Source organism: Gymnogyps californianus, chromosome 2 (assembly GCF_018139145.2).
Source record: "Gymnogyps californianus isolate 813 chromosome 2, ASM1813914v2, whole genome shotgun sequence".
Classification (NCBI taxonomy): domain Eukaryota; kingdom Metazoa; phylum Chordata; class Aves; order Accipitriformes; family Cathartidae; genus Gymnogyps; species Gymnogyps californianus.
Window position 1 is genome coordinate 161,713,248 of NC_059472.1, and position 17,110 is coordinate 161,730,357.

General features: G+C 40.8%; 1 protein-coding gene across 3 annotated transcripts in view; it reads right to left on the reverse strand.

The window, feature by feature from the left end:
* The window catches only part of SCN5A (sodium voltage-gated channel alpha subunit 5), a 175,662-nt gene that overhangs the window by 82,090 nt on the left and 76,462 nt on the right, over nucleotides 1-17,110 (reverse strand). For all 3 annotated transcript variants that reach the window (XM_050891806.1, XM_050891805.1, XM_050891807.1), the window contains exons 14-15: nucleotides 12,859-13,032; nucleotides 11,080-11,436 (exon numbers count right to left, since the gene is read on the reverse strand). In XM_050891806.1, coding sequence (XP_050747763.1) covers nucleotides 11,080-11,436; nucleotides 12,859-13,032 — 531 coding nt within the window. The remainder of the gene's footprint in view (nucleotides 1-11,079; nucleotides 11,437-12,858; nucleotides 13,033-17,110) is intronic.

Genomic DNA, 17,110 nt, shown 5'->3' on the forward strand with positions numbered 1-17,110 from the left:
GGGGGCAAGACAGAAGGGAACTGGTGGTGGGGAGAAGGCAGCAAACAGAGGGGAAGAGGGACAAACTGAGAGTAGAGCTGCTTGAAAAACGTCCATCCCCAAAGACAAATGTAAGTGCCTCTTTTCATCTCCATGAAAATTCAGCATGGAAAATATCAAGTATACTTCAATCCAAACCCTAAGATCAGTCAGCATGTACTCTTTTCGCAAGAAAATATGACTATGACCCACAGAAGGCAGAGCTTCTGTACAAAAATTGGCTTGGTCAAAAAATAAAACCACTTTTGCATTGAAATAATTACAGCAATTTCAAATGGCTTCAGGACAGAGACTTGGAATTTGCTTGTGCGTTGGGAAGGGTGAAGTCAAGATACACGATGAGATGGAGCTTGCAGAAGATGTCATGAAAGGCAGAAAGCCAAAGCAATGTTGAAAAAGGAGGAGATTTGCTCAAAGCATGAGACTAGGAAGGCTACAGCAGAGATATGTGGCAATGTCAAAGAGGGAATTACTATAATCAAGGCCAGAGCTGACCAAAAAGAAAGAAAAAACATTTTAGGTAGAAGAAAAATAAAGGAAGGGCAGATTTGAGTCGTATTCAATGAGAACTAATTTAAACAAGAGTCTGGCTAAGGATGACCCAAACAAAACGGGAAGAAGAAAAGATAACACATGAAATCTAGAGACAGGGAAATAGAACAAGAGAGACTTAAATAGCAGCAAAGAAATAAAAATGTTAAAAGGGATGAAAAAACAACAGGCGTGATTCTCCTTTCCTTTGCACTGTTTGCAGTAATACAAAATCAATGGAGTAGTTCCGTATCTGTTGGCGATTCTCCTCAGCAAAAGTGGGCCAGTGAATTTATTGGATTTAGAGGAGTTTAACAGAGTAAGAGCCAGCCAAGCTGACTTTTAGGAACAGGAGGAAATGTGGGATGGTAGCAGAAGACCAAAGGCAGGACCTTTTTAACCGCAGGAACTTCTTACTGTTCAATAAGACCCCAAAATGCGGGGAATCAGTATCTAATCCTGTGTACTACATCTAGTTTCCAAATGTATTCTTCAGCATATTTCCTTGGGAAGCCACAGACCATGTTGCCACGCACGTGTTAGGTGGAGAAATGCTGATAGGAATATGCACTGCACATGGAAAAGATAAATTCCAGTCTCTTTTAAATATCATACCCCTCTTAAGAAGGTTAAAGGCTGTCACGACTAGCCGATTGTTTCACATATCCCTTTTAACAAGCTATTTCTAAAGGCAACTGTTAGAATGAACTGCTCGCTGCTTAGTTTTGGTGGGGAAAAATAATATTTTTAACTGATTTTTTTTTAAACAAAAGTATAAGATATTTAGGAGTAATGAATAATGTATTAAATTTGTACCACCTGGTCTATTTTAACATTAAAACCTTGCCCTTCCCTCAACATACACCAGAAAGAATTCTGTTGTCATTACCCTTTCAATGACATCCAGGCAACTCGCACAGTGACATTAATAAAAAGAGACACATTTAGTTGTACCTACCTTTGCACACTCTTGTCCAATTAAATTTGACACAGTGTCTTCTAGATTTTTAATAACTACCCAGCTATTAGCAAGAACTTAACCACTGACAAAACCCTACTTACACTGTTAACCAAGGACAGATGTAGTACAAAAAATGGGCAGTATTTTACCCTACTGATGCCTACTATATTAACAGGGCTGCAGTTTTTATTTCGAAAACTCAGCTCCTCTTCAATCCCTGGACTACAACCAAGTCTCAACAAACAATCCACTAGTATCATCTTCACAAATAAAATATATATATGTACATATATATATGGTGGATCTTATTAAAAAGATTTCATCTTGTCAGCAGTTCATATAATGGAGTCAATGCTTAAGTAATATTTTTAGAGAAATACCTCTGACTTGGAAATACAATTAGAACAAAAGGCGTAAGGATGGTTTCCAAGAGGCAGGTTGATTGAACTAATATATTAGCATTCTTCTTCCTCCATATTTCTAAGTTGTCTGACACCCATGAAGGTTAATGGGAGATAGTTTCATATTCCCATACATACATACCTACGGAAAAGCACTAGCATTATTGTCAGATTTTATTCCTCTCTGATAAATCCCAGTGACTCTTTTATAGATCAAGAAGCAATACTTATAATTCTACCAATGAAAATCTCCACCAAATGCCAAAATCTGTCACAGCCCACCAATGAATCTGGTTTGGATTATTGCTTTCAGGAATTCCTTATTTCACAGATGAAAAAAGAGCCTTCGTCCAGTTTTTGGTTTTGGCCTCCTTTGAGCTGCATCAGAAGCAAAAGCTCCCTCCTCTTCTGTATGCCAACTTTTATTAGGATTTTGGCTGTTTGTGTTTAAAAAGATCTACCTTTCTGTGGATGAATGTTGCGGGGAAAAAATTGGCAGATTTTAGTATATATTCAACATGGACACCATATAGTACCTTGAAAACAGGAACTGAACACACTTGTCCCCTAATAGAAGATGTGTGCTCAGATTTAGTCACCGAGTGCCAAGATTCAACTCTTCAGGAGAAACAACTGAGCCTGTGGCAGGATACAGAAACTCATAAATCTGGAGTGACAGAAGGAAGCAGATTACTTTTTAGGAGTACATTGTGAAAGTAGTTTCTCCTCCCATCTGTTCTCAGGTGCATTTCCCTCACATCTCTTGGGCAAAGCAGCCCTATACCTCCCAGCTTTGAATGGACTCTACTTAATCTACCATTCAATGACATTTTTGAAACCCAGCGGTCTTTGATGGTCCATCATAAACATCCTGAGGTTAATTTCCCCAGACTTTTTAGCACTAGCATCTGGTGTTATACATGAGGGTGGGATATATCTACTCAATAAAATAAATGATAGTTATTTATGTAGGCACTGATAAATCACACAATTTTTAAAGCCTGGAGTCTTAGGCAAAAGGTTTGTCTTTAAAGTAACCCATACGAGGATGCAAGCTTTCCGTCTCTGCTAGGAGTCATCGGAGGTAACTGGACTGATTGATGGTTGGTGTCAGGATTTATCTTTTTGATTCATCACATGATGCTATCTGTTTCTGGTGGACCTTTCATTACTCTTGAGGATGTTTAATACTTAAGTAGATATAGACAGATGTTTGCTCAAAAGCATCAGCTACCTGACTGCTCTGCTTCCCAGACACTGCTCAAGCAAGGATGGATAATGGGCAATACAAATAGCAAAAATTGCTTTCGGACACACGCACTATGCAGGTAGTTGGCATGAAAAATATGAAGGGAGAAGCTGGGAAATGTGCTAGGGTTTAGCTACTTTCCTCTGAGGTTTGAATTCTCCAGTATCACACTAAATGTACCTGCTGCCAGCCATAAGCATGCATCAGTAGAAACAAAAAGGATGGTAACATGCTGACAGTTGTTTTGACTCTATTTTGCTTGTGTCCCCAAATGTGCTTACTCATGTATTCTGGGCTGCTTTGCTGCAAAGCTGCATGTGACTGGAGAAAGAAAATTCGCCTCCCTTATATAAGTGTGCAAGTTGATGAGACAGACTCGAATGACACTTCCACTTCGCGCTAATGATCCCTTGGGCTCCCTGCCTTCTTCCGGACCCTCTGACTCTCCAGTCCCCATCTCCAGTATTCCCTCAGCTCTCATTATGGTTCCTGCATATTTCTGATGCGTCCTCCTCCTCCACGGCGCCCCACGCGCACTCCGCTCGCCGCTTTGCAGATTTTGTGTGTCCTGATGATGACTGTTACTGACATGCCTATTCTTGCCTGTTTGTCTAGTAGCCTTCTCAGCTGATGTAACCAAAACACAAGCGCACATTTCCAGAATGCTGGGAGCTGCTGAAAGAGCAGATAAGGTGAACAACAGCATCCAGGACACGAACATGGGGGTGCAGAGAGAGCGGAGGGAAGGCAGTGCTCATGCAAGACTTGGGACAACCTGAACTTCTCTTTGAATCTCCTGTGGATACACATTTCCTTGCAAAACACTGTTCTTTCCTAGCTTTATATAGTTGCATCTTATCCCCTCTTCCTTCCATTGTGCAAGAAGTGGAACTGGTGGGCCTCAAGGAGAGTACCTGCTTGGTGGTAGAAGCACAATATACAAACCTTGAGAACGCAGACCTCTACTGTGGTTTGAAAATTAAAAAACTAAAACCTAAAATGTTGTAACTTGGGCTTGTAATACCTTCTCCTCAAACTTGCTTTAATTTCCAGCAGGCAGATCTAACCTAGTATTTGCAATTAGAAGGCACACAATATTTTAAAATTCCAGTTCATTTATATTAATCATCAGATGCAATACAAATAATATATTTCCCTCCAAGGAGATTAACCTTTATTCACAGAGTGGATGTCTTCAGTGGCCCCCATGAATAACAGCATGTTTGTCATTAAATGCAAAAATAATTACTTGATTCAGGGCAGCAAGTCTCACTGCAACTCTTGAGTTGTACATTTCTCTAGGGATAGACAGCAAAAAACATGAAAATGGGGCTTCGGTAGTGTTAGATTTGTGCATAATTTGAAAAGAAAACAAGGAGATAGCTGGAAAAGCGCTATCATATGTCATCAGTATTCCATTTTCATTTGTTTATTGGCACAAGAAATCTTAATGAATGAGGCCTCATTCCTTTGGGGTAAAGCAACCCTTAATGACCCTGTAAAAAATTTCATGGTCTTGAAACCCCCCGGTGTAACGCTTCATGTCCTTTAAAAGCATCAGATTCTTGATGTAGCTTCCCTCAGTGACAGTCCCATCATGTCAGACAGAAATACAAGTCTCATCTGAAGGCCTTCTTTGACCATCACATTATGCTTTGGCTGTCTGAGCTCTTGAAATGTCAAACAGTAATCCACTTTTACCTAGGCCTGTTAGATGCCTAGCTATTTTGCTATTGCGATTTTACCACAAGGGACAGTGATAGTTCTCTATATCCATTTCATTTAAAAAGAAAACCTGACACATTACCATAAACCTCCTTCAAGCCCAGTTGTGATCTGCTGAGAAATTTGCAGTGATGGAGATGTATCAGTATTGGGTGAGACAGGACTTTATGGCTACTTCTACACTAATAAATTAAATGTGCCCAGGAACATTTTCTGGCACTGAGAACAAATGCAAAAGATCATCTTGCTCCACATTATTAGACTTCTTCATACTCTGCACTGACCACAAACTTCCAGCTGGGATAGTCCCTTGCCTGTGAAACTCCCGTACAGTCGGCCAGCTGATGGATTCCCCCAGGGTGGGCTACCAGTTCTCCTACACAGGTGGCCACATACAGTCCCTCTTACGTTCCTCGATTAGAGATCGTTGTGCTCATGTAGTAACACTCAGTAATTAACTCTAGGAAATGATTTTATATAGAAATAAAGCCCCCATGCTGAAGACCATACAATCCAAATAGCAGCCCCGTCTTACATGTTTATACACTATACATCACAGCTACCTCTTTTGTGAGTTTTTGTTCTGTTTTCTTGACTGCAAACACCAAACTAAAGGCAACATTAGCAAACAAAGCAAAAAAAAAAAAGGCAAACAAAGGTAATCAGAATTAAACATTTATCACATGCCTTTACTTTGTTCTTAATGTTAAAAAAATAAGCAGGAAAGAAAATAATTGATCTGGATGGACACAAATTTGCAGGCACACATAGGAAGTGATTTTGCCTAACTGTAGGATTACAGTCATAGCTAGTAAGTATTAGATAGCCACTTGGGACCCGATGACTCCTTATGTTACTTAGGGTCTGGCACGTAGGAAAGTGATTCAGGACAGGAAATTGCTGTGAATTTCTTCTCATAGACTAAGCTCCACACATACCTGTAGTCATTTCTCTTCCCCACCCAAACAATCCTCCCAATCCCAAATCTCTCTCTTGCACATCTGTCAGGCCAGGATCTGTGCTAAATGGCCCTTCATCGCTCTCCTCCTTCTCCTCCTTCTAGAACATTTATTCCCATCCAGGTTGCATTGGTAGTGCTCAGGACAACCTTCTAGTGGCAGGGAGGGAGACTCTTGTATAAGAACATGCTGAAGTGGAAATACTAAGAAGTTATGCATTGCTCACTCCCTGTAACTTGATTTCTTTCTTTCTTGCCCTGCTGCAGAGACATGTCTCTGTCAGAACAGCTCTGGTAATACGCCATTTTATCAACAGACTTCGGCTGCTAAAGATCGAAATGGTGGTACATGAGACCTAATGAGGTTTTCTTGGCATGTGACCAGTTTAAGAATCCACAGATTTTAACCTGATGAAAGTTTAGCAGCACTTTCCCAGAACATCTCTTCAAAGAACTGTCCTACACTGACCTGTAGGAAAGGCATGTAGGGAAGGACAAACCTCTTTTTTCCAAGAATGTGACATTTCCAGATTTCTGTGTGTCACAGTCATGGGCCATGTTAAAACAGAAAAAATATCCATTAAGGCTTCCCGAGACGTGGAAGCGGAACAAAAGGACGGGTTCCAGGTGTATCTGACTTTTTCAGAGAAAAGTTTCCACTGAGTTTAACCAAAGCAGGCCACTTCAAATCTCATCCAAACCATGCTGAGCAGCTCTACTGCCAGGCACTCAAATGACCATAGGAAGACAGGACTGGAAGGTGCTCTTGGGTCACCAAGTCAAGCCCTCTGCTAACGTGGGTTGTTTCCTTCACAAACTAATCAAGCTCCATCTCACATGCTGCTGGTTTGGGGCTAGTCTTGCTGGAACATCCTCCTAAACAACCTCACTGTGCTGATAGTCAGAAGCCTTCTTTCCAATCCCAGCCTAAAGGTACCTACAGTGATTTATACTCCTTTGTTTTGGTACGAGCAATATCCTGTCACTAAAACTGTTCTCCTCCCATGCCTCGCTCTGCATTCCCCTCATCAACTTCATATTCCCATACTGTGCTTTTCTCAGTAGTACTTAATCTTTCTTGAGCATCAGTCATTAATGGGGTGTATTGCATATCCAGTATTGCAGGCTGCTGTGCAACAGCATTCATACTCTCCTTTCTCCTCTGTAATTACCTTTCCTGATATGTATTAGAAGCTCATTTACTCTTTTAATGGGTGCAATGTATTGGTACATTGGTATATCAGTACATCGTACTGGCTCAGTCAGCCAGAGTGATATGTACGTGGGGATATCTACAGCTAAGTTTGCCTGCCAAGGCTTCAGGGACAGAAATAGGTACTTTTAGGGGCTATTTAATCTGATGTATTTTAGCTGTCTTTTTGGGTAAGATATTTTATGACTTCACAGACCCCATTAACCAGATCTGACTACGAAGGCATCTCCATGCAATTATCTCAGATGTAGATGTCCACAGTGACTGATACATATACTTTTATCATCCTCTCAAATATTTTCTGTTGGTAAGCTACTTGGTCATAACATAAATTCTTAAATAGGGCTGAGTGCACGACCTTACACTTTGTGTTTCTTAATTCCATGCATCACGCATTAATTCAATGATAATGGTTATGCAATTCTTCCTACAGGATAGCCTGATGCCCTAGAAATTGGTGGTGCTTTCTACCTTTGTGTTCTCGGAAAATGTCATTAGTATTTTCCTGAGTGAATAGCATTTCCATGGACAGTAGACAAAAAAAAAAAAAAAAAAGCCTAGGACTGATCCTAAAAGAGCACTTCCAGCCTTATATATCACCTTTCAGGAAAATTCTGAAGATGTCAGTTCCCTGGTTACAGACTCTACATCTTGGCATGCTTGTGACTCCAGGAAGACAAAATCCACCAAGGAAATGCAGCAGTGAATTACCGGCTTGTGGTGGATTGGGGAACGGTGGTGGATGTGCCGTGGAAGTACGAGGGGATGTATGTAAATCAGGCAGAGGTGAGACAACGGCAGTCCAGAAACTCAGCCCTGAGGGTGAATGAATGCACTGCGGCTGTTACCTTGAGTTAACACTAACGATGCTTTTTGGGTGCTGCCTATGTCATATACAGCCAAATCAGAACATGAGCAAAGACAGTGAGTACATTTCTGCCCTGCGTCGAGTTGCCCTTCACTTGGTGGCATTTCAGGAGAAGCTGGTAGAAAACAGGCTTCAGCTGGGTGGCCAGCAAGAAGAATAAAAGGGTGGCTTCGCCAGCATATGTCATGCACACACAATGAGGTTGGAAGGTTGTTCCGTCTGTGATTGAAGTGTCAGTTTTATTCATGCACGTTGTTAGCACCCATTACATGCAATTGTCCCCTGAGAAGTGGCTGGTGTCACACCATCGGCTGACCTGCCAGAGTAGGGGGCACCGGGGACTGCCTCGCTACCCAAATTCCCCTACATCTTTTTAATAATTCCTGTCTCGATGATTTTCCTTATTAACCTCCGTGACATAAACGTACGTAGGAAATATGTTAAGCCCTTTATAAAACTTAACAGTAAGCATAATTATTCCGTTAGTAATTTCAGAAGCTCTTTCTTACAATGAGGGAGAAACTATTTTATGATCTGTCTAGTTTGGCTTTACCTTCCAAAGCGGCTTCAATTACTCTAAAAATACCATCTGACAATAGTAGCACAGTCTTATTGTGTAAAAGGCAGTTACACAGCACATAGTTTTCCAACTATGTTGTAAAGTTTAGTTCTTTGAAGGTGACTCAAGTATCAGCTGACCAGCAGTAAACATAGTTTCATGTGGCACTGCGCTGGTCCAAGACATTTTCAGGATATGTGAATACAAACCAAAGATTTAAGATTTACTAAAATTCCTTTCAACAGCTGGACTGCTCTATAACGTGAAGTTGCCCAGGGCACTTCTTACTAACTTTCCTGGCTTTTCTTCCACCATTCCTTTGAATTTATGTTAGTGAGGCTCGGTAAGACCTGCAAACTGAATCACTGAGCATACCACAGAATCGCAGCAGTTGTAACTCTTCCAACACCAGTTTGCAGCCTTTACTTGACAGTAGTTAAAGAGCAGCTCTGCTCTGTAATGCTTAGCCTTGCAGTTGGGAAAGTGACCATAGACACTACCATAATTACTGGCAGATGTGAATAGATAAAAGTATTTAATCTAGATGAGTGTGCAGATCTGCTACACTGGGAAAAACACTATAGGATTTCCTCCATGCTTTCAGAGACTAAGAAAGCATTCGGAGTCCCAATGAGATACAACCTCAGGATAATATTTTTCTTATCAGGACTGACTCTTGAAACTCAGAGGAGGAACAAGGATCTCAGCAAGTTAAGAGAGAAACTTTGCTGGCACAGATTGCAATGCAGTTACAGGTAAAAGACTTAGCACTCAAGTCTTCTTATTTTAAAGGGCTCGTGGTGCTTTTTGGCTACCAGATTTTTTGGGTCTGAGGATGTTCAACAAATACGTGAGTTTGCGAATTCAATCCACTCTCACTGAAGAAAGCAAAAATTTTGCTGATGCCAGAGGAATAAGACGACCTTCTCTCTACCTGCTAATCAACATCATGAAATCTCCGTGTAACGCAGTTGACACTGGCTGAGTCTCATGATTCAGACTCTGTTGTTCTTTTCACACCTATGAATCATTTTCTTTTTTTTTTTTGGAGTGTTCTACAGATAAAAATCATTCCTATTTACCAGTCACTGCTGCATGCTTACAGAACCATTGGCTAAAAAGAATAAAGCTAGCATTTTTGCTTTCAGCTGACCAGTAACTTCAGCCTATCCATGCTGACAGAGTTTTTCAATATCTGGTTTTACATCTGGGACAGTCTTGTTTGAGCACTGAAGGTTAAATATATGTAGATAATGTTAGTGCGATCTCTGCTGAATCAGATTTTACATCTAACAGAATTTATGCACACTGATGAGTGTTAATATCTGAGAGTATCAGATGCTGCAGATTCACATCTTTCAATAATCCATGAATATGTTAAATGTTAACATTTTCCCCAGAATTTACCACATATTATTTTCAGGTTGCATTATCATACACAGAGTCGATTGCTTAATGGCAGGGGGGAGATTAACTTTCTGGATCTCAGGCTAAACCCCCCAAAAAGATATGCAGAAAGTAATAATTTGCCCCAACTCCTCTAATCACATTTAGTTCTAAGAAAAATCTATAGAAACAGGAAGTTAGGGAAAAAAACATAAGTAATCTGCCACTTTCTGGGTAATCATAGTTTAATCTTTTGACTTTTATAAAAAAAACCCTATAAAATATAATTTGCTTTTGCAATCAACTTTTTCAGTGCTAAAATATAAATTAATGTAAACAAAACAATGCGCTCTTTTTTTCTGCAAGCTCTTTCAAGAACTTTTCTATCCCAGCAGCTGAGAACCAAAACATTGGGTACTTAAGAGCAAAACAACCACTAAAAGCGAGCGGTAGCAAAACCCAAGATTTTTTATAGCAGCATCTACTATTAAACAACTCACTATATAAACAGTAAGCCCATTAGAGCCACAATGTCAAAGATGCTCTGTAAGCTGAACAGGCGAAACATTTCCACGACGACTGCAAGCCAGCAAAGCGCTCCATAAGATGTCAACAGGGAAATACAATTCAGTCTTAATAGGTTCAGAGCTTATGTAAACCATGCTTATGGGATAGTCTATTAAAAAAGCAAGCGAGCAAGTGACATTACTGTAAACACAACCTGCAGCTTTCTAGAACATGCAGGCTAAAGACATTCGAAACTCCACTCAAAGACACTGTGCTAGCTGTAAGGTTCACATGTTCTGGACCAAAAATGAAGGGAAATAAAAATATCTCCTGACACAGTGACAGTTGAGGTGATACTCACTCCTGTACAGAAAAGACATCTGGAATCCCTTCAACCCCATGAATGGCTTAAGAAATAAAATCATTATAACCAGCCCATGTGCCTTTCTTCTAGTAAAATATTATCTGTTCTTCTGCAAAAAACGGTAAGCCTTCATTCCTAATTAGTAATGCAATGCTATCAATTTTGTATTTGGGATATGAACAAGTTTCTCTGGGTGACAACTTGGTTCATCGAATTAAAGCCACAGAGCAATGTGAGATTTGCCATTTCTGGATAAAAAATTGGTACATTTGCACACACCCACCAGGAAAGGGAGAAAAAAACATCTTGAGAACTCACCACCAGGTTTCCTATCACCATGACCAACAAGAAGACGAGAAGGCACAGCGGCTGCCCAGCTACTTCCATGCAGTCCCACATGGTCTCGATCCACTCCCCACACAAAATTCGGAAGATGATGAGGAATGAGTGGAAGAAATCGTTCATGTGCCACCGTGGCAAATTGCCGGTCGTGCTTATCTTCTTCACATTGTCCATGTAGCTTTTCCCAAAAAGCTGCATTCCTACCACGGCAAAAATAAAGACGATGATTGCCAGCACAAGAGTGAGGTTACCGAGGGCACCCACTGAATTACCAATGATTTTAATAAGCGTATTTAAGGTCGGCCAGGACTTTGCCAATTTGAAGACTCGCAGCTGTGAACAAAACATAAACACCAGTGTCAGTTCACAGAAGCAACAGACATTTCAGCCAATGAATTATTAAAGTGGGTAAAACGTGAAAGACGTTAAATGCTACACTGTGTGCGGTACAAGGTGATTTTAGCCATACTTCCTGCTAACCTCAGTACATCTATTAATAAAATATCAGCTGGGCTTCTTGGATGAGAATTAAGATTTCCAGAGCTATGCTCTGCCTTGTTAGATAGACGTGCTTTTAGATGCTTATTCCCCCAATATCTTGGTGGGGAGAGGACGGAAGGAGGAAATCTCAAGTCTTAATATTTTCTTTTACATTGCTTTTCCTCCTCAAATTAAACAGCCTGGCAAGCATCTGGGGGAAGGGGTTTAGGGTTTGATCCCACAAAGAGAGAAGCAATTCCTCTGTGTTTCAGAGCAAGCCTCAGCCAGCTGCTATTAGCTGTTAGCTCCCAGGGTGAAAATCACCTCTGTGCCGAGGATCACGCAGTCTATGCACAACCCACGTCCCACTTAAGACCTATTTTAAGGATGTAAATGGTGCCTAGCCCTTGTGCTGTGTTTTCAACTGAAGGTTTAATTTCAGCCCTGTTGAAGAGGGGTTGCTCAAAAAATGACAGGAGACTCTCAGGACCTAACACCAGCGGTGAAAAATTTGCATTTTTGAGCAGTGCAGAGAATTTTGGAAAAAAAAAGTCTTCCGCTAAATGCAACCATAAGGGCTTATTTTCCTGGTCTTTCCAAGTTGTGAAGCCGTATCATGGCCAGAATGATTAGCATGGACATCCTGGTACATGAAGTGCAACACAAATGTCAGGCTGGCAAGGAAACTACTTTTCTGTTCCAATATGTCGACAGTCTCTCATTAATAGAATACCACTATCCCGTGCATAACAAAGGAGCTGACAGCTAAGGAGTTCCCGTGAAAGACAGATGCTATGTTATGCTGATCAGTTCTAGAAAAAAAAAATCACTCCGTGAATAATTCAAAGACATTTCCTTTTGACAACATTTAAAAGAACAGTGGCATGTTTATAACATAATTTAGGAATAACAACTAAAACAACACGTTACTGGCTCTTGCATTTCTTGGGCTATCAATTATCTGCTGACTATGCTAACAGGTGTACAGGTATAAAATGGAAGATTTTTATTACAAATTGGAACTCAAACATTTTAAGTGTGCTACAATTACCTGGCACAGCTAGAAGGAATCAAATTATGTTCTCATTTACCCTGATGTAAATCTGGAACAATTCCATTTATCCCGCAGCCTATAATTAGTGTCACGTACTGTTCACCAGTTTGCAGCAATTAAAGCCTTTATCGGCAGATGCGTTTTTAAGAAAATATGTTGCATTCATGTCAGAGTTTATATATAATAAAAGAAGAAGGGTAAGAACAGAATAAGATCGTTACCAGTCGAAAGGACCGTAAAACAGACAGGTTTCCCATGCTGGACAAACCCAGTTCCATCAGGCTTAGAATAACAATTATGCTGTCAAAAATATTCCAGCCCTGCTGAAAATAGTAGTAGGGGTCAAGAGCAATTACTTTGAAGATCATTTCTGCTGTAAAAATCCCAGTGAAGACCTGCAGAAAGAAAATATGAAGTCAAAGTAACCTTTTAAGCACACCTCCTGGCTTGCAGACTTGCCACTGATACAGGTGAACACAGTGGAAAGCCAAAAACATTTTACAAGCAAATACTTGATTTTTCATGGCTGACTCTTTATCACTATTACAACTTTGTCTAGTATTTTCACAATAGTATTTGATACTTCTGTAAACTTACAATGACATCTGAGTTCAGGCTCTGGATTGGAACATACAATTCCATCTCCTTCCGTCATCTGAATAATCCCAGTGGTAAAAAAAAGTGTAAAGGTGCCTTTTATAAAGGTTAAATCTATTCATTTCAGTGGAGAAACTCAAATGAATGGAGTGTGAGTGTTAAGGGGTATTTGGGTTGTAGTGTACCTGCGGTATTACCCCTTTTTATTTTTTGATTATTATCAATACCAGGGCAACGCAAGCCGCCAGTCATTCTGAGGTTATTGCTGGCAGCAAAGGCGATTAGAAACTAATTTCAGTCCTAGTCTTTTTTTACAAATAGTCACGGCAATTTTCTTTTCACAGCATCTTGGGAACAAATTGCTTATTTATGACCCAGTTCAAATGTCATATGGTGGAACTTCTAATTGGAACATTTTTCTTTAAAACAACATATAAATATTACCTATGAGGCAGAGGGAGAGGGGAAGGGAAGGCTGCTGACAGCAAATTCAGTTTTAACACATTCCTGCCAAGTATCTCACAGAATCAAATCTTGTCCTGTCGTATGCTCTCCTTAAGTAACAGTTTAAATGCACAACGCAAGGCTATGGTCAACTTAAAATGACAAAATGTGGGCACCAAGTTCTTCATATACTCTTTTATTTTCGTTCTAAGTCCCAGTACAAGCTGCATAGAGCTTTAGGTTTCTGAAAAATTCTCTACTGTACATGTATATTAAAGCACATGGTTTTCCGTGAAACAATCAACATCAATGCACTGTGTTGGTCAAAAAAGAGGGGGGGAATCCAGAGCTCACATATCAGTAACATACAGTCAAGGAGAAATGTTTTCCTTCCAATAAACTGCATATTTGCAGCATTATCCCAGCAAAACTGATCAACTGTGAGCAACAGAGATGAGAAACCCATTAATATGCGGAAGGGAAAAGTTAAGATTATGTAATTATGATATTAAGGAATAAAAATAAATGATCATAGCCTGCATTTGAGGAATGCTTGGCTGTACTCTGTAATGCTTCAGGAATGAATTCTTCCAAGTGGCCATTTTACACAATTCCTTATGTAAAATACCTTCTCTTTCTCATGAGGAAAATAATACCTTGGACTGCAACAATACCTTGGGATGCAACAACATCCCATCACCGTGTCACACCAAGAACCCAACACAACAACCTGTCTCATATTTCTAACTAGCCAACAATTTCTGAGTCACGGTGGTCAGAGATACCCAAGATTCCCACCAGAATGCTCGAATTTCCCTTAGGACAGAGAACAAGACAAAACTGGATGTCTGTGAAATTGTATCCAGGGGACTGCCTTAAAAACCACAATACCACGCTGTGTACATTATGCAACCATCTTGCTGAGAAATGACTCAGGACGATCACTTTCTTTGCCTGAATCATTTTAATCAATAGCCTTCCGAGAAGGAAATGTCACAGTAAGACAGCAAAATGTCTGAGCCTTCCTAAAGGCATCAGGAATCGTGTACATGTACCAGCTACGAATTTCAAACAGCAGTTGTCAAATCGCCGGCACCTGGTACGCGGCGACTGTACTTGTACAAGAGGCTGGATACTTAATATGATAAAGGTTGGAAAGAAAACAAGTAACTTAACATCCCACTGGTGCTAAATAGGACACTGCTGATTTCAAAGACTTTGTCTTAAAAAAATTCTTTTTTCTATCATTTCAGCCATTGAGGCTTTCATATCACCTAATGGTATCTCAGTTTCTAAAGGAAAACAAAAATTGGGGGAATCTTGCCCCATCTACCCATTTTTTAAGTGGTGGCACTGCATAGGCAGATGAACCATGTAAGGATGTACATGTGCTTGGCTGGCCTTCTGATCACATTTGAAAATGTTGATTCCTGTAAGTGATGAACTGAAGGAGTCCAAAGGTAGCAGATGCCGCATGAAGCAGATGGACACTGAGAGCGGGAGATCTCCAATGACTGGCAGCAAAGAATTGCTCTCGGAGAAAGCGAATCCCTATTCCACTTTCATTATTTCATTTCTCTCAGAAACATTTGTTTTGAGGAAAAAATGCCAGAGATTTGCCCTTTTTAATATTTCCCCCCATTTAATGCTAGTATAATCACTCAAAGAGGGTTAGATACAATGGGAAGAGGACAGCCAGCCAGCGTGGGGGCGGAGGAGGGGTCTGGCAGTCTGTGGCTTAGAGGATGCAGTCACCTGGCAGCCTGCCCTGGAGCTGGAACTACCTTCCCTTTCATAGGGAATTGCAAAAAATTTCAATTTTCATTACAAATGACTTTGCAAAATCCTCCATAAAACTCCACAGAGTTACCTTCTTCTGACCTGCTCTACTCGCAATCAATCCGGTTACGCAGGGGTTTAGTAAAGCTGGCGAGGGGGAGCTGGGACAGTCTGGTCTCTCACAGACCCATCCTGGGATCTCAGGGGAAGGGGAGTCCCGTGCCATCAGCCTGCTACCAAAAATATTAGCAGGCTCTTTTGCTTATTTTACGCTTTAGCACAAAGAGGAGAAATAGCTCTAGGCAGTGCTGAGAAACTCAGTGAGATTGTTTTGAGTTCAGGGTTTGTTTTTTTTTTGCAAAATTTGCTTTGCAATTCCTTCCTCTGCTCATTGTCTTTATTTCCTTGTTGGCACCCGGCGCAGCCCCGCTCAGCCCCGGGAGGTGTGCGGGAGCCGCGTTGGCAGGAGGGATGCCAAGGACTGAAGTTTCACTGCCTGTGGTCTGCAAAGGGAGAAGCTGATCTGCCAAAAGCAGAGCAAGGAGCAGACGCATTTACTATCCCAAGTGCCAGTGGGGGAAATGGCAGCATTGCCACCTGCTCTGATGGATACTGGGTCCGAAGGAGTTTTTTTAAGTCATCTTAGAAGGCCACAAATTGTTGAGCAACAACAAGGAAGGCTGGCTGCAAAGTGGAGCTGGATGCAGTCCTGTAAAATGACTTTCTGAGCTACCCTTATCTACTGCTTTCCTCAGAAGGCAAGTGCATGGGTTTGAAGCAAGAGACACCCCAAGGGATTTTCGCTTAGCACGACAACAGAGGGAGATTTGCCAAGACACAGCAACTGAAAAACTGGAGACTGGTCCCACAGCCTAGGAGAAGAACCTCAACCTGCCCAAGGAGGCCCAGAGCTAAGAATAACAAGGACCAGGGTAAAGAAAAAAAATCCGTATGTGATGTATCCCATATGCTAGGACTGATACAAAGAGTCTGATTATTGCTACTACCCACCTAAACCTGCCAGCGTAGGCTGCTTCTCACTAAAGGCAGAAATCACATCTGTAGTGTCTCTGCATACTCCCACTATAGTGGATGGTCACTACGGTCACAGGCCTCCAGGATATAGTTCACCTTATCCAAAAGTAAATGTCTTTAAAACGTCACATTAATTGTGCCTTAAAATTGTCCATTACTCTCCATTGACTTTAAAGGGAGACAAAGGCAACCGGCTCAGGCAGAAACTCCTACGCTATAAATACCTAAAGTTAGGCAAGGTGAATCCCACTTTGAGATACTGCAGCCTTCATTTTTATAGAAATGAAGGGCTTTTTTTTCATCTCCACTGTGAGCTTCTCTAATGCAAACTTAGCACCATCCACTTTCCAGGGTACTCCAGATTTACTTATGGTCCTATAGGATATCTCTGCTTCTACCACTAGATTTTAGGGACAACTCCACCATGCCATAGCTAGATGGCCTGTGCCTTTTCCAATACAGACTCTTCTAAAATTAAAAGGATTTTAAACATTAAGTTTTAAAGCAGTAAAACATGGTAACTTTTAAACATAAACGCAGAGAAAGACGATTAAAGAAACAGCTTCCGTTTTGTAGTAACTGCAGAATTTCAGTGGCCCCCTGGGTTAACAAATTGTA